This window comes from Chiloscyllium plagiosum, chromosome 6 (assembly GCF_004010195.1).
Source record: "Chiloscyllium plagiosum isolate BGI_BamShark_2017 chromosome 6, ASM401019v2, whole genome shotgun sequence".
NCBI classification, from domain to species: Eukaryota; Metazoa; Chordata; class Chondrichthyes; order Orectolobiformes; family Hemiscylliidae; genus Chiloscyllium; species Chiloscyllium plagiosum.
Window position 1 is genome coordinate 98,785,659 of NC_057715.1, and position 18,707 is coordinate 98,804,365.

At 39.2% G+C, this 18,707-nt stretch overlaps 1 protein-coding gene across 12 annotated transcripts in view; it reads left to right on the top strand.

The window, feature by feature from the left end:
• Window positions 1-18,707, top strand: part of LOC122550870 (inositol polyphosphate-4-phosphatase type I A) — a 201,258-nt gene that overhangs the window by 76,803 nt on the left and 105,748 nt on the right. For 10 of the 12 annotated variants that reach the window (XM_043692245.1, XM_043692250.1, XM_043692248.1 and 7 more), the window contains 4 exons: window positions 5,201-5,381; window positions 6,824-7,033; window positions 12,237-12,281; window positions 16,156-16,274. In XM_043692245.1, the coding sequence (XP_043548180.1) occupies window positions 6,931-7,033; window positions 12,237-12,281; window positions 16,156-16,274 (267 nt within the window). In that variant the 5' untranslated portion in view covers window positions 5,201-5,381; window positions 6,824-6,930. Of the gene's footprint in view, window positions 1-5,200; window positions 5,382-6,823; window positions 7,034-9,411; window positions 9,528-12,236; window positions 12,282-16,155; window positions 16,275-18,707 lie in introns of those variants that run through there. The other 2 variants (XM_043692256.1, XM_043692252.1) reach the window with 2 other exon arrangements.

The window sequence follows — 18,707 nt, forward strand, 5'->3', positions numbered from 1 at the left end:
AATCAATATTTTGCCTCCGTTTTCACTGGCAGACTCCAGTACCACTCAAACAGTAACAGGTAACGTAAAGGTTATAGAAAGTGACTAATTTTAAGCAATCATTATCACGAGGGAAAGGGTACTGAGCAAACTATTGGGACTACAGGCAGACAAATCCCCTTATTTCAGGGGGGATATAGTTGTATTGAATACAGTTCGGAGAAGGTTCCCTGGATTGATGATGTTTGTCTTATGAAGAGAGATTAAACAGTTTAAACGCTCTGGAGTTTAGAAAAATGCAAGGCTATCTAATTGAAGTATATAAGATCCTAATGGGGTCAGACATAGTACATGTAGAGAGGGTGACCTCTTATGTGGCAATCTAGAACCAGAGGTAATAGTTTTAAGATCAGGGGTAGTAAATTTAAAGCAAATGTGGAACTACGTCTCTCAAAAGATTGTGACTCTATGAAATTCACTACCCAGAATGTAATGAATGCTGAGACATTTCAGTAAATTTAAGGAGCAGGCCCAAGGGATTGAATTGCAGGCTCCTGCACTCACTGATGATGTGTACTAAAACAAATCAAAAGATTGTAAAATATTTCATTGAAACTGCTATGTGGAATTAATAAGGCACGCGGTGGTAAAGGGCCCTTGAACAGAATTTGGTTATGTTTCTGGGAGAAATTTGATGAAAAAGTGATTTTGTTAGTGAGTTGACCTATCAAAAAATGGAGACCAGGCTTTGAATGTAATGTTTTTACGTATGATGAACTGACTTTATTTTGCTGTTGTATAATCAGCAAATGCCAATGCACTGACAAATGAACAATTATTCAGGTTTTGCCATTAATCTCTGAATCCCAAGTCAGCCAATTTTAAAAGGAATCAGTTAAAACATGAGAAACCAGATTAGATAATAGATCTACTTGCAATCGTAAAGTCAGACAGCACAGTCCAACTCATCCATGCTGGCCAGATTTCCTAACCTGAACTCGTCTCATTTGCTTGTATTTGACTTTTATCCCTCTAAACCTTTCCTATCCATGTACATGTCTAAATGTCTTTTAAATATTATAATTATACCCTCCTCTACCACTGCCCCAACAGCTTGTTCCATATATGAAAAGGTTGCCCCTTAGCTCCTTGTTAACTCTTTCCCCTCTCACCTTAACCCTATGCCCTCTAGTTTTGGACTCCCCTACCCTTGGAGAAGACCTTGGCTATTTACCCTATATATGCCCCTCATGATTTTATAAACCTCTAAGGTCACCCCTCAGTCTCTGATGCTCCGGGGGGAAAAAGGAACCAGCCTATCCAGCCTCCTGTTATAACTCAAATCCTCCAGTCCCGGCAACATTCTGGTGAATATTTTCTGTCACCATTCTAGCTTAACAACATCCTTTCTACGGCAGAATTGAACATTGTATTCTAAGAGTGACCTCACCAATGTCTTGTACAGCTATAACATGACATCTCAACTCCTATACTCAATGCTCCAATCAATGAAGGCAAGCATGCCAAACGACACCTTCACCCTGTCTACCGGTGACACCACTTTCAAGGGACTATGAACCTCGGTCCCTTTGTTCAACAACACTTCCTAGGACCCTACCATTAACTGTATAAGTTCTGCCCTGGTTTGCGTTACCAAAATAATTAAACTCCATCACCACTTAGGGGTTTTCAAAATTGTGTGCAGGAGCTGGACAGAGTCATTTGGGAGAAGCTGTTTCAGTTCGTAAAAGGAACAAGAATGAGAGAGGGTGGAGGGTTTGTGCAAAAGTGGAAGTGAGGGACAAAAACCTCGTCACCCAGCCAGTAGGGTGTGGAATGCAGTGTCTGAAAATGTTTTGAAGGCATTGGAGAAGGACCATTGGCTAGCTCTCAGTGAACATATGAAACTGTGTGGCTGTGTGTGTAAGTCTGTCACTAGTGTGTATAGGTCAGAGTGTGTATGTCACTTGTTAGCAAAAAGTTAAATATATTGATGAAGAATTTTGTCTTGCACCCGTTAGGGCAAGTACAATATTGGCAAGTTTCAAAATACTATAACTTATATTATAGGGGAAAGGGAGCTGATTGGTTGGCAAATCAACTGTTGTTGAGGGTTTGCTGTGAAGCAAAGGAAGAGCTGTTGACTTACAAAACACTCAGGCAATTCTGAGAAGTCACAGGGTTAAACATGTTTCTTTTTGTGTTTTTTGTTTGCAGAGCACTGGTGGCTTCACATGAATATATATTTTTTCCAGCAACTTTAAATGAGCTTGACTGATTATCTTAAATTGTTTGTTCAAGTAATGATTAGCACATTCAGGATTGTTCAGCAAATGCTGTCCAATTACAGAATTGCATATAGACCATAGCACATTACAGTGCAGTACAGGCCCTTCGGCCCTCGATGTTGCGCCGCCCTGTCATACTAATCTGAAACCCATCCCACCTACACTATTCCATGTACGTCCATTTGCCTGTCCAATGACGACTTAAATGCACTTAAACTTGGCGAATCTACTAGCGATGCAGGCAAAGCATTCCATACCCTTACTACTCTGAGTAAAGAAACTACCTCTGACATCTGTCTTATACCTATCTCCCCTCACTTTAAAGTTGTCCCCTCATGTTTGCCATCCCCATACTTGGAAAAAGGTTCTCCCTGTCCACCCTATCTAACCCTCTGGTTATCTTGTATGTTTCTATTAAGTCTCCTCTCAATCTTCTTCTCTCTAACGAGAACAGCCTCAAAGCCCTCAGCCTTTCCTTGTAAGATATTCCTTCCGTACCAGGCAACATCCTAGTAAATCTCCTCTGCACCCTTTCCAAAGCTTCCACATCCTCCTCATAATGCGGTGACCAGAACTGTACACAATACTCCAAGTGTGGCCACACCAGAGCTTTGTACAGCTGCAGTATAACCTCCTGGTTCCGGAACTCAATCCCTCTTAATAAAGGCCAAAACACTGTATGCCTTCTGAATGACCCTGTTAATCTGGGTGGCAACTTTCAGGGATCTGTGTACACGGACACCGAGATCTCTCTGCTCATCCGCACTCCCAAGAATCCTACCACTAGCCCAGTACTTTGCATTCCGATTACTCCATCCGAAGTGTATCACCTCACGCTTGTCCACATTAAACTCCATTTGCCACCTCTCAGCCCGGCTCTGCATCCTATCTATGTCTCTCTGCAACCTACTACATCCTTTGTCACTATCCACAACTCCACCGACCTTAGTGTCGTCTGCAAATTTACTAACCCAGGTCATTTATAAAAATGACGAACAGCAGCGGACCCAACACCGACCCTTGTGGCACGCCGCTAGTAACTGGACACCAAGATGAACATGTTCCATCAACTACAACCCTCTGTTTTCTTTCAGCAAGGCAATTACTGATCCAAACTGCTATGTCTCCCACAATCCCATTCCTCTGCATTTTGTATATTAGCCTACTGTGGGGACCCTTATCGACATTTTTTTTTGGTTTTGTAAGCATGGCTGATTGAGTACAGTTTGTAATCTGCCTATTGGGAGCAACCAAAAAAACATGCTGTTTGATTCATTGGTCTAGTATGTACAGTCTATATATTGCCACTGATGCATACAGCAAGTTGCCCACTTGTACGGGAGGCAGACATCTTGCTTGGACTGATGGAAGCCTTGTGATAATAGAAATTGACGCTTATTTAGCCTTATCAGCAATTTAGCCAAGGTCATTTGCTTACCTTGCAAGGTTGCTACAGCAATAGAGTGCATTAAAGCTATTCTGTAAAACAGTGGCAATCCTAATCAAATCACCACTTGCTCAGTCATACACAAACGTACAACTGGGCTAAGGACTGCAACTTTCAGGTATGAAAAGTGACTGGTCTATGCCAAATTGCCTCGGTGAAGCCATATATCTCAAATGTGAACAACAGGAAAAACAAGCTGTCCTTAGTTCTATATAGTGATTATTTACACCAATCAAAGTCTTGGTTTTTTTTGTCCTGTTGTATAAATTTGAGATATTTTGAAATTTGTTGTTTTTATCCTGATGAGTAAAAGATGAGAACTTTGGTAACATGTCCTTTCAACAATATTCATGAATGATTTCAACTGGAAGTGAGTGCATATGATGAATGTATTCAGACTTCTGGGCTATGTTATCCTGAAACATTTCTAAAGACGCTTTTAAGATTACATACATGTAAAGCATGTTAGAATGACATGGCATGACTGCATTTAAAACCTTTGCACACTTTGCACAATAATATTTGAAGTTTTGGGATCTGATGTGTCAGGTCCAGTATTGAATGAAGTTTTGAAGGAGACCATAATATAATTGACATTTCCTTCAACAGATGACTTGTTTGTTTCAAGCTTTCTTGGTACATACTAAAGCAGGTGGGCTGTTGTGTCTTGACCACTCCGTAAGAGTGCTGATTGGCAGTGTTAGTCTAGAACCATATGTAGTCTGATCAGATGATATCTGAAATATTGTCTGTTTTGGTTACTGAGACAATTGAAAAATGCTTTCAGCGCAACTAATTCTTCTAGTACTGCTAGATATCAATTGTCTGATTTCTCTCTGCATCGTGTTCTGAGTTCTTAGCTTTGAAACTGCTCAGGGATAAAAATTAAATATCTAGATAAAGGAAAGAGGATGAAAAGAAAGCTACTTAGTTTAAACAATAATGGAGAGGATAGTGGAATGCAATTTCACTGCAGTAAATTTTTGACATTCAATTTTATTTTTGCTTTGTTAAGTAAGTCATTTGTCCTCCAAGAACACTTTTTGTGCTGTGGGATGAATACCTTTTAATATGAATTGAATTTTGAAACTCATGCAGTAAATTCATGCAAGGTTTGTTGATAAATATTGAATTCCTTATGCAAATGCTTCATGTCTCAAATAATTTGTATGACACGTACCTTATTGCACTATTTTTAACAATTCTACAAACTAGATCCAATGTTAGGAAGGATCAGCTGGTAGATGCTTGTAAGGGTTCATGCGCACAAACAACAGCGGAGGTCTTTTAAAGGTTATACAGTCAGTTCATGAGATACAGATCTGTATCATGCCTAACTTAAAACCCTTGATTTGTTTATGGTCTTCTAGTTTTTGACCGCATTCGATGGTTTCTAGGTTTTTTTTTCCTGTAGATTGTACTTTATTTTAATTTCTGCTGTGCTAGTAATTCCTTAAGTTAAATTTAATCATGTCTTCTTTTTCAGCTCCCTTTTTGGAAGCATACTACTAGCAAGTTGCCGTGTTATGCAATAATGGGGCACTAGATGTTTGGAAGTGGCCTGTGTCTGAATTGGCATTTCGCTTTTTGCTTGAGTTTGGGAATTTGCCATGTGCGTGCATGTGAATGTACAACTGCCTGTTCGACTTCAGTGATGCCATTTATGGGTAAGCTGCTCCATCTTTCAAATTTGTGTTAACTTAGAAGTAGTGATTTGCATTGCAAACTATTAATACATTTTCTGTTCACTGAAACACATTCCTATGTTCTTGTGGAAGTTGCCAGCAGTACCTGAATGATTTGCATAGGATGTATAATAGTGGTACTTTTTTAAAACAAAAGTACTGGATTTAAATTTTGCTGATCTATGACAAAGTAATCTATATCACCATTACTGTGAAGACATCATCTTGGCATTAAACTGAATTAAAATAGTCGTCATAATATTGATGAATTTAGTAGTATTTGTCTTTTAAATGTGACAGATCATTTCCTCCCTCTTGGCTCAACCTAATATCTCCTACCAAACGAGAATCCTGGACCATTTCTCAAAGCTTCTTCTATGTAGAGCATCAACGTCTGAGGAAGAATGAAAGCAACAAGACCCCAGTCCTGTTGGGCTGCTTTCATTTTCTTTCTCATTATCCTGCTTCACTTTCCATGACTAATGTATTGTTGATTCTGGGAAAATGCGAGCTGTTGGTTCAACCATCCCTGCTATTGATCAAGAGGCCACCCATCTGATTTCCTGTTTCTAGCTTAGTCAATCAAATGTATACTTTTGGCTGAATTGAAAATCTAAACTGGAAATGTACTCAGACTTTCCTCTTCAATTGAGGACCAACACAATCACTTTTGTAGTTGAATGCCAAACTGGGTAACGACTTTTTGGCATTGTTGACTCTAATTTTGTTGATTATATTGCATTGCTGACATTAGATTGCCTGACATTAAGAACCATGAATGTAAATATAGAAATTGGAAAGATTTCTATCTCCTAGCCAGAGGTTGCAGATTATCCAAAAAACAATGGACATCAGATTTTATTTAAGCAGATTTGTTATCTGGAATGTACTGAAAAGGATGATGGTAGCAAATTTAATAGTAATCTTCAGATGAGGAAATCCAATTTATCACTTAAAAGGGAAGATTTGCAGTGCTATGGAAAAATCGGAGAAATGGGTTTTATTTGATAAGTGTCAAAGAACTGGCATTGTGGCAGTTGGCTGAATGACTTGTTCATTGCTATTGGTTTTTTAACTCTAAATCTAGCATGTCCACACGAATTCATGACTTCTGTTGGCGATTTGTATTTTTCAAGGAAATTTTCATTTAGGGAGGTGTCTTCAGCAACATTCCAAATATAATGGATGTTATCTCCTGAATCTTGACAGTACTGGAGATGCATACTTCATGAGCTGCTGGATTGCTAAATGTGCAGAATTGTCAAGCATCCGTCCTGAGTTTTTCAAACATCTCAATAGTTCTGTGGATAAAGACACGAGATTACTTTGTTCGAAACTATTACATGATCAGTGCTGGAGAATCTGTAAGGCTAAATGTCCCAGGAATGTAACACTTTAACCTGAACTGTCTGCCTTTGTTTCAGAATTCCAAACTCCCTAAAAAAGTAATTCTGCCTGATTATTCATATAAAAGCGCAAACTTGCAATTTGAACTCCGACTGACAAAATAATTAAACATTTCTCATGAAAAATGACAACAAAGGAACAAAGCCCTCGGCACGTTAAAGCCAGATCAATGCAGCGAGCTTCAACATTTGATATGTCTTCAGATATGTTAAGTTTATCTCTTACAGGTGAGTTTTCTTTCTACACAATTATTTTGAAATCGTTTGCCTAGAAACACCTTTTTTATGCATGATTTTTTAAAATGACAGATGAGTTTTGAAAAAAAAAATGGAATATTTATGAAGATCTGTAAATTGGGTATTGGTTGGCTGGCTATAAGATTAAATGGTTAGATTAGATTCCATACAGTGTGGCAACAGCCCTTCGGCCCAACAAGTCCACACTGACCCTCTGAAGAGCAACCCACCCAGACCCATTCACCTACATTTACCTCTGACTAATGCACTAACACTATGGGCAATTTAGCATGGCCAATTCACCTAACCTACACATCTTTGGATTGTGGGAGGAAACCGGAGCATGCGGAGGAAACCCCCACAGACACGGGGCGAATGTGCAAACTCCATACAGTTAGTCACCCAAGGTGTGAATTGAACCCGGGTCCTTGACGCTGTGAAGCAGCAGTGCTAACTACTGAACCACCGTGCCGCCTTTTGCTAAAGTTTTGAAGATCTAATGATTTCAATGAGACTTTGCTATTATACTTGATATTAACATATAAGCTCTTAAAAACGTAAATGTCTAAGTTTTTTGAATTTGCAGTAATTTTTTTTAACTAATCTAGTCTTATAATGCCTACTCTTGAGATACTTGAAATTGCTTTCCTTCCTCCAATAAGAAATCTAGCTTTAATGCAGAACTTCCTCCAAATTAGCTAATCAGTTAAGATGAATTACTTATAAACACTTATTAATTCTATAGATGCTGAATAGGGAGGTTTTCTGAACTGAAAAAATAGATAAACATTAAAATACTAAGTGTATTGTATTAGCTGCTGCAATTTTCTTTGGGCAAATGTTGCAACTAAGGCAGTATAGTAGGAACAATTTTTGCATAACAGAAATGCAATGTATGGAAAATAAAAACCCTTCAGTCATCAGTGGATTTGAGTATCTGAATGTTAAAGATTTTTGGTTCTTGCAGAATTTACACTTTGCAGTTGGTAAATTGTTGCACACTGAAATGCCCAAAGATTTGTTTTGTGATTGTTTGCTGATCAATGTAGCATTTATTAGATAACCGTTATTAGTAACACCATCATGCAGTCTTATTCTTCACATCTGCTAGCTTTTTTGTTCATTAATGGGAGGTCAGCATGCTGTTTGGGGGAGCATTTATTGCATATCCCTAGTTGGCCAACAGATAGTGATGGTGAGCTGCATTCTTGAGCTACTATAGTCTGTGTGCCACAGGTAGGCCCACAATGCAGTCAGGATGGTGAGTGGGTTGGAGGTTGAAATAGCAGGTGGTCATGTTCTCATTTACTTGCTGACCTTGTCCTTCTAGATTGAAGTGGTCATGGGTTTGGAAGATGCTGTTTAAGGTTCTTTGAATTTCTGCAGTGCATCTTGCAGATGGTGCATTATGCTGCTCCAAGCTCTCCTTCGTTTTAAGATTGTTGTGTAAATTTGGATTTTACATGGGGTGGGGAACAGGTGGGAAAGAGAACTCACCAGGTGTAATTAAAGGTGGTGCCATCCTGGGGTGTGAAGTTGGGAGGATGCAACTAGGGTATACTCCCGATGACTGAGGAGCTCCCTATCCATCTTTTTAGAACTTGATTAAAAGGTGGCTTCTTCATCCCTACTATAAATGTATTTTAGCAAGAGCTATGTATTATTTTAGTCAATTGGCCTGTTAAGAACCTTAATTGGCTGTCATTTATTTAGAAAACGTGTGTGGCTTAGTGATTTCTGTGCCTGCCCACCATATCATGGGAGACACTTTCAGGTGAGCAAGATGGGTGGTGTTGTGTAGCTCTCATGTCTTAATGCACAATTTCCCATATCCTCACTAGAGAGGGGTCTGTATAGTTCAGGAGATGAATGAAACTTCGGTAAATTTCAGACTTTAGGGATATAGTAAGATTGATATTTGAAGAATGTTTCTCCTGGCTGTGAAGTCTCGAGTTAGGGTTTGTGAAATTTAAGCATAAGAAAATTGGCCATTTAGAACTGAAATGAAATATTTCTTCATTCCAAAGTGTTGTCAGTCTTTTTGAAATTCCCTTTCCCAGAAGGCTGCGGATACTAAGCAAATTAATATGTTCAAAAGTCATGTGAATACATTTTTGGATACTAAAGTAATTAATTGAATTAGTCGATATGGAGGTATTCAGGAAAGAGGAACTGAGATAGAAACTCAGCCATAATCTTACTAAGTGGCTCAATGGGTCAGATGGGCTACTGTTATTTCTTACATTCTGACCCCTGCACTAAATCCATTACATTTAATTTGGCTTGAGTTATTTTTGGGCTTGCTTTAAATTTTTAATATCAAAGTAGCTGAGTTTGTTTCTTCACTTAATTTTTTTATCTCCCTTCAGGTGAATCAAGATTTGATGGAGGTTATGATGGTATTTTACTAAAGCATAACAAAAAATCTGCAAATCTGGGGGAACAGAACTTCAAATCACTCCCATTGCAATGCTGGGTGAATGATGTAATATGAGAATGAATTGTTCATTTTTAAGAATATTAAATTGCATCCCCTTTTTCATAAGTTAGCTCTGCCAAATCTTTCAGTCTTATCTCTGTTTCGTTGCCTCACAGATCCATCTGTGGCAATCCTTTCATCATGCATTTCAATTTCTTTAATCTAGAAGTTAACGTGCATACCCAACTATGCAACATCACTTAGTGCTAAATTAAGTAAAAATGGAGGATGACTGAGTACTCTCAGAAACATGACCTTGTGTGTCAACTTAATTAAAACCACACATGAATAAGCTGATTAATTCATTGTCTTTGTTCTTATGAACTTTTTGATATTGGTTTCAAACTACTGAGAAAATATTGTACTTCTCACTATTCAGGGCAGCAGAGTGGTTAGCATTGCTGCCTCAGAGTACCAGGGATCTGCGTTCAATTCCACCCTTGGGCAGTTGTACAAATTCCACACAATATTCTCCCCATGTCTGCGTGGGTTTCTTCTGGGTTTTCTGGCTTCACAATCCAAAGATGTGCAGGTGAGGTGAATTGGCCACCCAAAATGCCCATAGTGTCCAGCGATGTCAGGCTAAGTGGAATAGCCATGGTAAATGTAGTTTTATGGGATAGGCTAGAGGGGTGGGTCTCAGCGCAATGCTCTTTGGAGGGGGTGGGGGTGTTGTTAGTGTAGACTTGATAGGCTGAATGGCCTGCGTCCACACTGTAAAGATTCTGTGCTTCAAATCAACACTGAATACCAGCCTTTGTTCAACTGTTAAGTAGCCTTTATTTTTGTATTGGTGGAAGATTATCTCAACTGATAAATCACTAATAGAGTTTCAAACATTTTACATATTCTGTAGTCTCAGTGCTGCTTTCAACAGGACTGATGTTATTAACAATGACACTTAGGGCAATACAACAATGACACAGGATAAGCACCATCAGTTCATCTAGTTAAGCGATGGAAGAAGTCATTATTACAATTAATAGTTCCAGACATGACCTTTGTGTCAACTAAATTAGTAACAAAGAAAATGCCACAATCTCAGATGATCATAGGGCTACTTGGCAACCACAACTGGAGACAGTACCCAACTGTGAGATATAACAAGTGTCTTCAACTTCACCTCCCTGTTCTTTTACACAATTCCCCTATTATTAAAGCAGAGGGCATGTTATGCTTTAGTAACTGCTCCATCTACCTGTCCTCCTGCTTCAATGATCTGTGCACATATATAACCAGGCCATTCTGCTCCTACCCCAGCTTTAGAATTTTACCCCCTATTTTCTCTTGTCTTTAAATGTTTATCTGACTAAAATGCATCACTTCAAATCTCTGTGCTTTGAACCTCATTTGTCTCCTGTCTGCTCACTTCACCAATTTGTCTGTGTCTTTTTGGAGTTCCACACTATTCTCCTCACAGTTTACAATTCTTTCATGTTTAGTTGGAAGTAGTGTGCTGTTAAGAACCCTTAATTTATATCCTTCACCATTACTTCAATTGTCATTTATCAGTTTATTTTGTAATCTTCAACTTTAAGTCCATCAGTCACTTTGAAAGCAAATAAGTTGATAGATCATCTCTGTGTGCACACAATCTCACTTTCTGTTGACCTTACATTTTCTGACAAAGATAGTGGACATAAATTATAATTTTTGAGAGATGTACATAAAATAGTTCTCTTATGTTCTGGTCTCCTTCCTATCAGAAGAATGTTGTGAAACTTGGAAAGGTTCAGAAAAGATTTACTAGGATGTTGCCAGGGTTGGAGGATTTCAGCCATAAGGAGCGATTGAATAGGCTGAGGTTGGAGTGTCAGAGGCTGAGGGTGACCTTATAGAGGTTTATAAAACTGAGGGGCATGGATAGGGTAAATAGACAGGTCTTTTCCCTGGGGTGGGGGAGTCCAGAACCAGAAGGAATAGGTTTATGGAGAGAGGAGAAAGTTTTAAGAGACTTAAGGGTCAACTTTTTCACGCAGAGGGTGGTGCGTGTATAGAATGACTGTCAGAAGTAGTAGTGGAGGCTAGTACAGTTGTAACATTTAAGAGGCATTTGGATGGGTATATGAATAGGAAGGGTTTGTAGCAATATGGGTCGGGTGCTGGCAGGTGGGACTAGATTGGGTTGGGATATCTGGTTGGCATGGATGAGTTGGACCGAAGAGTCGGTTTCTATGCTGTACATCTCTATCACTCTGTCGTCCAAGATGTACTGATCGTATTTGCTCAGCACTGCATCAGATAATGCACTTATCAATTTCCTCAAACCATTTCTTGTTTATTATTGTGGTTTAATGCCAGGCAGTTTTAATCATAATGTACATGACAGATTAATGTGTATTGAAATAAGATGACTGCTGTCCTGAATTTTTCGAAATGTCATCTATCTCTACATAGCCAACTTAATCCACTGACTTGAACTTTTATTATACAAGCCTTGGCAATATTACTGTCTCAACTGAAAGCATGGAGGCCTGGTCTGTAGAAAGCCCATCTTGTCTATAGTAGATCAGCAGGAATGTTGAAACAAGATTTGAGTATTAAATTATTGCTTTATTATAACATTAATATCAAAATATTTGTTATTCAATTTAAAGGTTTGATATATTTTTCTACAGTTGATTATTGGTTACTAATTTGAATATTTTATATATTGAATTTATTAATTCGTCTTATTCTTTGGTATTCTAATCATAAACTTGTCTTCTTTTCTAGCTAACAGCCAGGATCCAGATGAACCAATTTTGGAATTTAGTTTAGGTGGGTAGGAAAGACATTCCTGCTTCAGTTACTTGGTGACAGTACTCCTTTTTTCTTAAAACAAAAGCCCTCTTCCCTCTTGCACTTTGTTCGGGTATTGTTAGGCAAATATCTCTCCTTGGGCATTTCATGCTGTCTGCTTTTGGATTTTTTTAAATGAAAGTTGGAGAGAAGCAAAACAGTTAAACAGGCTGTGAGTGAGCAAAAACAAGGCACATGGAATGCTTGTATAATTGTCTGCTTTGGTAGGAGGAATAAAGGTGCAGTATATTGCTCAAATAATGAAGAATTGGAGAGTATTGATCTCCTCCTTAGGTGGTTTGTTTGGTAAATCAACGAGAGCTAGTTTGCAGGTGCAGTAAGCAATTTTGGAGGCAAAAGGCAAATTAGTCTTTACCACACCAGGATTTGTTATCAGCAGCAAGGAAGTCTTGTTTGAGTTATATAGAACACCTGAGATTGCGCCTGAAGTATTCAGGCAGTTTTGGTCTTTTTTAACCTGTGGAAGAATATAATTGCAGTAGATGGAGTTCATTGGATGTTCACAAAACTGATTCTTAGGCTGGAGGTACCATCCTATGGAAAGAGGTAGAGGACATTGTGCTGTATCCTCTATAATTTAGAAGAATGACAGGTAACCTCATCAAAATTCTTGAAGGGCAAGACAGTAGATGCCGAAAGGAGTGAGGTGAGATGATGAGGAACACATTAAACACATAACTTAGTAAATCTTTGGAATTCTGTGCTGCCAAGGGCAGTGGCAGCTCTGTCATTTAGTTCAAGACAGATTGATGGATTTCTAGCTACTCAGGATATCAAGGGATATGGGGATAGTGCGGGAATATGATGGAGATTTGGATAATCAGCCATGATCTAGAACGGTGGAGCAAGTTCAAGGGTTTGATTGTCCTACTACCTCTATGTTCCTGTGGTGTGCTGTTTGCATGCCAAATTTGTTGTTGTTTATGTTTTTAGTGCTACCGGGTGAATTGTGGTCCCTTCAAAAGTTTTGCTTTATGTGGTGAAAGGCTTAACCCGATGCACATTAGTTGTAGAATGTACCTGTGTAATGTGTTCATGATTAAACTATTTTAAAAATGAGTAATCGAGATAATAGTTTTGATAGAACATAGAACGTAGAACATAGAACAATACAGCACAGAACAGGCCCTTCGGCCCACGATGTTGTGCCGAACATTTGTCCTAGCTTAAGCACCCATCCATGTACCTATCCAATTGCCGCTTAAAGGTCACCAATGATTCTGACTCTGCCACTCCCACAGGCAGCGCATTCCATGCCCCCACCACTCTCTGGGTAAAGAACCCACCCCTGACATCTCCCCTATACCTTCCACCCTTCACCTTCAATTTATGTCCCCTTGTAACACACTGTTGTACCCGGGGAAAAAGTTTCTGACTGTCTACTCGATCTATTCCTCTGATCATCTTATAAACCTCTATCAAGTCACCCCTCATCCTTCGCCGTTCCAACGAGAAAAGGCCTAGCACTCTCAACCTATCCTCGTACGACCTATTCTCCATTCCAGGCAACATCCTGGTAAATCTTCTCTGCACCCTCTCCAAAGCTTCCACATCTTTCCTAAAGTGAGGCGACAAGAACTGCACACAGTACTCCAAATGTGGCCTAACCAAAGTCCTGTACAGCTGCAACATCACTTCACGAATCTTGAATTCAATCCCTCTGCTAATGAACGCTAATACACCATAGGCATTCTTACAAGCTCTAGCCACCTGAGTGGCAACTTTCAAAGATAAAGATAAAAGATAAAGTCAAGATGATGAAAGATAAAGTCAAACAGCTCAGGAAGGGTTACTGATTAATTGGAAGGCTATTGAAATGAACAGGGAGAAGTCTTCACTAAAGTACATAAAGTCAACAAGAAAGTTGATGCAGAATGATTTAGAAGATCGGGAGATGAACCACATATCTTTGCAACAAGTTGGATGCAAATTAGCCCATTGGTAAGGTCTGTGTTTTTGTAACCTAATCTTAATGTCTCCACTTGAGCCCCATATCAATGTGTCATTCTCTTTTAAATGTTTAGTAGTTTTTCCCTTAATTGTAAGATATCTTTTCTTATTGGCAAAATGGTTAGCTGTGTGTTACGAAGATCATACTTTGGTTAGTATGTTGCCTACTTGAATCTCGAGCTTTGAGACTTGGATGTTGAAGAATGTAGGAATGATTCAGTTGAGATTTATAATATAGGAGATGATCATAAATGTTAAAAGTCAACTCATAACAGGTTAAAAGTAATGTTCTCATCAGGAGGACCCTGAGGTCGGCATTCATTGGTGACCAGAGTGGGCGTAAAGAGGGCCTTGAGATGGTTTGGAAGAAACAGTGAGTAGTCACTTCCCAGGAAAGCTGCAGGTTGATTGACTGACTGGTGTATACTTTTTGTTGGGGAGAGTTTAATTTTTTTAAAATGTTAAAGGTCTATCCAGTCAATAAGTTATTTTAGTGGTAAAGGTTTTATATTAAGATAATTTTAATTAAAAGGCATTAAGATTGGCAAGGCAGTTGATGTGTTGTGATTGACAAATGTGGATGCTTAAGGACACTAAGTGTTTCAGGACAAAGATATCTGCAGCATGTATCTATAGCTTCTGAGTTGCCAAGTGTTCAGGGACAAGAGGGTGTGACTGCTAATGAGGCACATAAAGTGCAGAGACAAAAGTGCAGGAGCTTTAGACCTTTAGGTTGTCCAACAGTTATGACGTTCTTTCAACTTGTTTGAGTGTGGGAGTTAAACATGGATGAGCTAACTGACCAAGGAACCATGATGCAGAATCTCTGTAGTGGTAGTAAGCGGCAATGTGGTCGGGTTAAACTGTGCTCTCTGCAGCTGAGAGCAAGTATCCAGGCATTTGTCAGCCTGATGGGCTTTGGAAATGTGCTCTCGGTTGGAGAAAAACATGAAGTGGGGGAAACCAGTTGTCATGGCTCATGTGGCTACCACCATTTTAAATAAGTCCAGGAAAGAAGCATCTAGCGACTAAATTTAAAAAGCAGAACCTCAGAAGAAAATCTTGGGTTGTTACCAGAGCCACAAGGAAATTTGCATGGTGAAAATAAGGTTAGAGAGATGACTGTAAAGCTCAGATTGGTCACAGGGCACTGGCAAAAATATTAGAGTGAGCTGTTGGGGCAGTCAATACTGAAAGCATGTGGGACTCATGTTCTGGTGCATCATGTAACTTTGGCAGTAGAGAGGACTTTAAATGAAATAGTCGGGGAAGCAAGTCAATTGAAGATATAGTAAAGGGAAACAACAAAGTTAATAGAGCAGGGCTGCAATTAGGTAACAATTACCAATATTTGACAGGAAGGGACAGAAGTTACAAGCATGAGTGTATGATCAGATAAGGTAAAATGTAGCAATAAGAATTTAAGGCCCTTACAAATATTAGATGAATTTGATTAATAGAGGAGAAGAATTGTTAGCACATTTGAAATTAGTATTATGACCTGACAGGCATTACTGAGATATGGTTGAAAGATGGACCAATATTGGAACATTAGTATTGAGGAATAATTGACATCACAGAATGATGGGAAGATAAGAAAGGGCAGTGGACTTGGACTGTTATTTAAAGATGACATTAATTCAGAACTGAGAGATGACCTTAACTTGAAAGATTGGCGTACAGAATCGGTTTAGGTGGAGGTCAGTTAAATAATTTAATACTTCCTGTTTCTATATTTTTCCAAAGAGATGCTGACTACATTTCCATTAACATAGTTTTTTTTTTCTTTTAAATGTTGACTGTTAACAAGTTTCACACACCACAGCTTTGACTATTAATAAAAACTAATTTATTTTTAATTTTTCTCTTTCTCTTCCTATAGCTTGTAGTGAATTGATCACTCCCTCCTTGGACAGGAAGCCTAATAGTTTTGTAGCAGTAAGTGTAACAACCCCACCACAAGCCTTCTGGACCAAGCATGTACAGACTGAGATTATAGAGGTGAGTTCATCAACTATTATTTAGTCATAGAGAGATGTACAGCACAGAAAGACACTTTGGTCCAATTTGTCCACGTCGACCAGGTACCCCAACCCAATCTAGTCCTCCTTTCCAGCACCAGGCCCATATCCCTCCTCACCCCTCCTATTCATATATACATCCAGATGCCTTTTAAACGTTACAATTGTACTAGCCTCCACCACTTCCTCTGGGAGCTCATTCCATACACGTACCACTCTCTGCGTGGAAAAAGTTGCCTCTTAGGTCTCTTTTATATCTTTCCCCTCTCCCTGTAAACCTATGCCCTCTAGTTCTGGACTCCCCCCATCGCAGGGAAAAAGACTTTGTCTATTTATCCTATCCATGCACCTCATGATTTTATAAACCTCTCTAAGGTCACCCCTCAGCCTCCGACGCTCCAGGGAAAACAGCTCCAGTCTATTCACCCTCTCCATATAGCTCAAATCCTCCAACCCTGGCAACATCCCTGTCAATCTTTTCTGAATCCTTTCAAGTTTCACAACATCCTTCCGATAGGAAGGAGACCAGAATTGCATGCAATATTCCAACAGTGGCCTAACCAATGTCCTGTACAGCTGCAACATGACCTCTCAACTCCTGTACTCAATACTCTGACCAATAAAGGAAAGCATTCCAAACACCGCCTTTACTATCCTATCTACCTGCGACTCCACTTTCAAGGAGCTATAAACCTGCACTCCAAGGTCACTTTGTTCAGCAACACTCCCGAGGAACTTACCATTAAGTGTATGAGTCCTGCTAAGATTTGCTTTCCCATAGTGCAGCACCTCACCTTTGTCTAAATGAAACTCCATCTGCCACGTCTCAGCCCTGTTAATCATCTTTGAGTGACTGCAAATCACAATGAATTATATGGAATTGAGAGTACTGGAACAGCTGATTGACGATGTTCCTTGTAATTTTTCCTGTCATTACATGGACATTTGATGTCCATGCACAGCAGCAGCTTTCAAAACCGGAAGTCAATGTGTTGGCATACAATCAGTATACATGACATCTCTAAGTGACTGCACAGCTTAGAGGGGTTGTTGCTCATTGGTGTTGATATTCCCAGATAAACATTCACTTTGTTTACTTCAACTCACCCTATCAACATATTCTCTTTCATGTTTGCCTCCCTCATAGTTAGCTAGTTTTTTTCTTAAATGCATCACCTAGACCAATCCAAGGTAGCAGATGGCCCAATGACATAATTAGTTGGGGAAAGGAGGTCTTTCTAAACTCTGTACATTTATTAGCAACAGCCTTCTATAAAATGGTCCTTGGTATTGGACTTTGTCCACTGATGAAAATACCTTCTCAACGTTTATTTGTTCAGTTTGGAAGAACTGAGTCCGATTGCGTTTCAACATCAGTTTTCTCAAAATAAAGCTGTAGGTTGTTCATGCTTTTCTGATACTTGTAGTCAGTTAGCTCTAATTTTATTGTAAATTATCTTTCTTTAGCGTTTGTATTTTTCTTTAAATGTTTGTACTTTTTTCGATTTGTGCATATCAGGCAAATTGATATATATGTTTCCTTAAGAATTACTAGCCACACTGACACTATTGGATGCTTTAAATCATTTTAAAAAGAAATGTGCATTTCCCAGACACCTATGCAAAGATATGCGCAATAAGATAGAGCAAACAGTTAATGGTGAACTGCAGACCAGTGTTGATAGGAAAGCAATACACAGACCAGATACTTAACTGCAGAAGCAATCATTCCAACACCCACAAACAGAACTATATCAGGACATTATTTAAACACGCCACAACAGACGGCAGCACCCAGGAGCTGAGTGGCAGAAGAAAAATACTTATACAGCATATTCAAGAACAATGGGTACCCGATAAACACAGTTCGCTGATGCTTAAACAACAAACCTGAACAAGTAGATATAACATGTCCAGAAACTCTAGCCACACTACCATACATCAAAGACATCTCTGAGATGACTACCAGACTACTCTGACCCCTTGGCATCATGGTAGCCCATAAACCTACCAACACACTGGAACAGCTACTGATGAACCTAAAGGAGTCTGTACCAACACCAGCAAAACGAATGTCATTTACAAAATACCCTGCAAGGACTGTAACAAGAACTGCATCAGGCAGAAAACTATCCACCAGGATACACAAACACAAATTATCCACCAAAAGACATGACCCACTATCACTCGTATCCTTACATACAGCCGAAGAACCCCACTTCGACTGGGACAACACATCCATCCTAGGACAGGCTAAACCGAGACACACATGGGAATTCCTAGAGGTCTGGCATTCACTACAGAACTCCATCGATAAACACGTCGATTTGGGCACCATTTACCAATCTCTCAGAAAAAGAACTGGAAATGATATTCATGATTTGGAGACACTGGTGTTGGACTGGGGTGTACA